Source organism: Archocentrus centrarchus, chromosome 23 (assembly GCF_007364275.1).
Source record: "Archocentrus centrarchus isolate MPI-CPG fArcCen1 chromosome 23, fArcCen1, whole genome shotgun sequence".
NCBI classification, from domain to species: Eukaryota; Metazoa; Chordata; class Actinopteri; order Cichliformes; family Cichlidae; genus Archocentrus; species Archocentrus centrarchus.
The window spans coordinates 22,447,740-22,453,125 of NC_044368.1; the positions used below are offsets into that span (position 1 = coordinate 22,447,740).

General features: G+C 40.1%; 1 protein-coding gene across 1 annotated transcript; it reads left to right on the top strand.

The window, feature by feature from the left end:
• Positions 1-3,070: 3,070 nt before the first annotated feature.
• LOC115773827 (axonemal dynein light intermediate polypeptide 1-like) lies at positions 3,071-5,071 on the top strand. The gene is given in 6 exon segments (XM_030720748.1): positions 3,071-3,130; positions 3,450-3,583; positions 3,652-3,824; positions 3,932-4,110; positions 4,825-4,964; positions 5,053-5,071. Coding segments are annotated over 6 exon segments (705 nt in total).
• The last annotated feature ends 315 nt before the right edge of the window (positions 5,072-5,386 follow it).

Here is a 5,386-nt window from a genome sequence, read left to right on the forward strand (position 1 = left end):
GGGATGTTGGTCTGTTGCAGAGCAGAGCTAGCCACTGTTGAGACCCAAATGTTAGCTCATTCTGAATTTTATTGCAGCAACATGGCTCAAAAAAAGTTGGGACAGGGGAAAGAAAAGGCTGGGAATGTAAGTGATACTAAAAGGAAACAGCCGGGGGAACATTTTTGACACTAATTAGGTTAATTGGCAACAGGCCAGTCACATGATCGGGTATAGAAAGAGTATTATAGAGGCAAAGTTTCTCAGTAGTAAAGATCTGCAAATAAAATAAATTGTGGAACAATTCCAGAAGTGTAAAATCATGAAGATTTTGAATGTCTCATCAGCTACAGTACATAATATCCTCAAAAGATTCAGAGAATCTGGAGAAATCTGGAGAAATGGTCATTGGGTCCTCAGCTATAGGCCCACACTGCATTACACGATTCTCTGAATCTGAGCTGAAAACATTGGGAGCATCATGAAATGAAAAATGTGACAAATAAGTCCAGGACCCAGTCCTGTCCCAAAGTCCAGCAGCTGCTCTCCTCAGTTCCCAGATGTTTACAGACTGATGTTAAAAGAAGAGGCGATGCTACACAGCAGTAACATGAATGAGTCCCAACTTTTTTTTTTTTTATGTTTCTTGTCATCAAATTTAAAATGAACTTTTTTTAGTTTAGACATTTGATGTTTTTTGTGTTCTATTGTGAATAAAATGAGATTCAGCAAATCATGCGTTCTGTTACATTTACATTTTTCACAGCCATCCACCTTTTTCAGGGCTGGGTTTGCAGTAAATTTGTGGCACAGTTCTGGCCTTAAAGCAGTGCTGATAACAGAGGGACCAGCTGTAAACGCAACATTAAAACAAAACAAGCCCATTAGAAATATTATCATTGTATCATTTGTAAAATGTAGGGAGGCTATTTGTACAGAATTGGAAGGAGGTTGGGGTGAATGGATTGGTCAATAAAACACTGTGCTTTTAGGATGAGAGTCTGCTACCTGCTTCCCAATTGAAGCAGTGCAGTGCCTGCATTATGAATAAGGATATAACAGTCTGAATGGATTAAGATTAGATGATGTCCAGTAAACTGTCAGTGCCAATGGAAGAGCTGCAACAGCAGGAAGCAAACAGTCGAAAAGCTCAACTGTGAAACTACTAAATCAAGACTAATAATATAACTTGCTAAGAAGCATGAACCAGAATCATTCCTAATTGGTTCACTGAGAACAGCTCGCTGCAAACAGGTATGCATGTGTGAACAAGTGTTGTGGTTTGACAGTAATGTAAAGGAACACTGACTAATCTCCAATCTCATTGTACATCCTGTATAATGACAATAAAGGCATTCTATTCTATTCTATTCTAAGCACACTCATACCTTCTAAATGTCCAGTAGGAAAGTTGCACATTTCTTGATGACCTTTTTCTTTATATAAAGCTATGATAAAATAGCCATGTTTCTTCTGAGCTCTTCATAGTGAGTAGTTCAGATGAGCAAAGCTTAAATCTGGCTTGCCTAGACACGTTCCTGCCTCGAGAACACACACAGAGTGAAGGTCCCAGAGCTGTGAGTCAGCTGGAAATCTCTGAGTACAGCTTGGTGTGCTGCAGAAGTTTTCATTCAAGTAATCCCATAAATAAGACTTCAGCTCAGGGTTTATAAAGTTTTCATTAGCATTTTGGTTTACTCATCATAGTGTCCTGTCTGTGTGTTTCTTGCCTCTGCATTTGCAAAGTTACTTCCTGTTTTACTTTATTAAGTTGCATCTCTCATGTCTTTCTTCAGTTTTACTTCCTCTCCCGGCCTTGTCTTAATTACTTTTAGCTGTGTCTCATTACCCTCTTAATTACCTTGTGTGTATAAATAGTCCTGCTGTCCTTTCTCTGTCTTGGTGTCTGTTTTTGTGGTCTATTTCTTTTCTGAGACTTTTGTCACAACATTGAATAAAACGTAATCTTTGGTTCAGTTTGTCCTGCATTTCTCTCCTTTTCATTGCAAACATAAAAAGCCACACTGCTGTTATAGGTGACAATTTGAGGTAAGTGTAGTGATGGTGACTTTTGGTCAAAACCATCATAAAATTGTCTAACTTTGATAGCTGACATGGCCCACATGATGCACATTGTAGTAAGCTGGCTCAATACTAGACTAGCCATTAAATTATCTCTTTATTGCTTTATATGCTGCTTAAAGACATGCAAAAACACACAATACTGCAGTGAGAACCAACTGAATCAAACTTACCAGTCAGGCTATCTGACGGCCCAATCGTTAACAGTAATAGAGGTGGTCTTAAATGGTCTAAATGCTGTATTACTCAGTCCAAAGGAGGATAACAGGGACATGTGACACCAGTGACAAATGACTAAAATGAAACCCACTGTTAACTAAATTACATTTAACTTTTGTTGGAATCATCTGGTTCCAGTTTTATTTATTTTTTTATTTTATTTTTTTTTTACAGTGTTTCAGTTAGTTGTTTTTAGACATTTTAATGCAGAAATGGGGCCGTTCCATTTCTGGTGAACTAGGATGACATTCTTCCTCTTTCTGTGGAAACCTCTGAGCAAAGTGGCATAAAATCTGGTTGTTAAAGGAGAGTAACTTCTTGTATAGTTTATTGACCAAATCCGTTCGGTTTGGGTGTGGCATGTCGGTGCTGCTGCAAACACACTCGGATCCAATAAGCCAAGCTGGTGCTGCTGCGTATTGGACCAGAAACAGCTAGTTCAGTACTCGGGCTTCAAGTGAGAAATCAGCAGCTGCTTCGGCATATTTCAGTCAAAACACTCAGTGAGGTGTGAGATTGTTTTGGCTTCTGGAAAGCGTTTGCATAGCTAAAAGTACAATTGGTTTTATATATATATATATATATATATATATATATATATATATATATATATATATATATATATATATATATATATATATATATATATTTTTTTTTTTAATGCTGATAAAAGAGGACAACCAGGACAACCCCAAACAATGAGCATAATCTTTCTGTAACTGAAGGCTAGACCAACAAGTTTCCAGTTTTACTGTATAGCTTTATTTCCCCCCCTCTATTTTAATCTACCATGATTCGTCCAGGCGACTCGCTGCTGAAATACGAGAGACCGGTTTTGCTCACTAAAAAGGTGAGTTTGTCGAGTCAGTCGTGTTTAGGACACTTGGCATAAGTAACTTAAGATTGTTGGTTGTAGTCGTCCCGCGCAGGGATACACAAATGAATGTAAAAGTTATGTTACGTAAACTCCTGATTAAGGCCAAAAAGTCACATCTACAGCTGGTCACTACATAATGCTACCATTTTGTTGAAAGTGTATGAATGAGTTGCAAAGTGGCTTCATGAGGTGAGGATTATAAGCGTATCTGAAGAGGTAGCAATTTGAAAATAAAAAAATCAGGGTAGTATTGTGTTTGGAAAATAGCGTGTAAAAATATCTTTCACTACAGGGACGCCCTTTGAAAGTAAGCTCTCAGCAGCCTCTTGGCTCTACACCTGTCCCACCACCTCCTAAACTACACTCGGCTTCTGCTGAGGCTGCCAAGCAGGAGAATAAGGAAATCCTCGACATCATCTTCCACCCAGGTAGATATCTTCTTATCCAATAACATATTGCTTAGCAAGTTCAAAATTTCTCAACTTCTGCAATTACAGGGAATGGACAGAGGGAGACAAAGTGTGGGTGCAGCGAGTGTCCAGCGCACCTTGTACAAGAGAAGATGTATTGCACCTAGAGGAACTCCTAGACAAAAAACTGCAGCAAAGACAGGCCAGCGAACTGGGTATCTGCCCTACCCGCAGGGAGCTCTATTCCCAGTGTTTTGGTAAGGAAGAGGCTGAGATGCTGCCGATTACTGAGGTTAGAATTAATGCACATCAATACAGTTACTCACATAAGTTTTGTTTTCCTTGTTATTCTTTCTCTTTTGAGATGAATTAGTCAGACAGGTAACCATCAGCTGCGCTGAGAGGGGTAGCCTGCTGTCACGAGTTAGAGATGAGAGTCAGAGGACTATCACTGCCTACCATACACTGTATGAAAGCAGCACAGCTTATGGCATGAGGAAAGCACTGCAGGCTGAGATGCTCAAGTCAGACATGGAAAAAAGAGTGAGGACATTGAGTTCCTCATGGCTTACAAAAATCAGTGAAACACAGGGGTACAAAATCTTTTTTTTAAACATTGGGCACTTTATAAATAATGAGAAAATTACTTTGCCACTCATGTAGTTTAACTGTCATTTAGGTGGCAGTCCAACAGAGAACACTATTTCTCTCTTTTAGTTACTGTACAATGGTGGGGGCTGCAGTGCTCTTTACAGATTCTGCATCAAAAAAAACAAAAACACTGGGCAGCATGGTGGCGCAGTGGTTAGCACTGCTGCCTCACAGTTAGAATACCATCTGGAAGGCCTGGGTTTGATTCCACCTTGGCCCAGGCCTCTCCCTCTCTCTGTTGGAGTTTGCATGTTCTCCCCGTGCTTGCGTGGGTTTCCTCCGGGTACTCTGGTTTCCTCCCACATTCCAAAGACATGCACTTACTGGGGTTAGGTTAATTGGCTAATCTAAATTGCCCATAGGTGTGAATGAGAGCATGAATGTGAGTGTGAAAGGTCGTCTGTCCCTCTGTGTTGGCCCTGCAACAGGCTGGCGACTTGTTCAGGGTGTACCCTGCCTCTCGCCCTATGACAGCTGGGATAGGCTCCAGCCCCCCCGCGACCCTTAACAGGATGTGCGGAAGCGAATGGATGGATGGATGGAAAAACAAAAAGTGAGCTTGCTTGCTGTTTCCCTCTGTGTGGTGTGTGTGTGTTGTATACTCAGATCTTGGAGCTACAAAATGAAAAACAAAAACTGAAGAAGGAGCTGGATGAAGAGGGAAGCGAAGTGCAATGATGCTGAACAGAGAAAAAAGAGAGACGCGACAAAATTGACGACCTAAGAGAGCCAACCAACAGCTTATGGTGACTTCTTACAGTTACACATCAGAGAATCATTATTATAGCCGTGTCGTCTATAAAGACTTTTGTAACCACCTTTTTGTCTTTTCAGGCTCAACTGGAAGGGATAATTGCACCAAAGAGTAAATGATTGTGCGTCTTATTGCCTCCTGACTTCTAAACATTAAACATTTATCATACCAGATACTTCTCTTTTCTTTTTTTATCATACTAAATGACTCTCTCCTGCCACTGCTTCATGCTGAAGGAATTTATAATAATAAGAGTGTGTGTGGTGCTGTGTTTAAGCCTTCAGGTTTCTGTGTGTTCGTTTCATCGAACAGGAATTGACACAAAACAAACAGGAATAAGGAGTCCAATATTAAATTTAATAAAGCCATATGTATGGTGTGTCTAGTGTGCAGCATATTACACTTCTCCCTTCA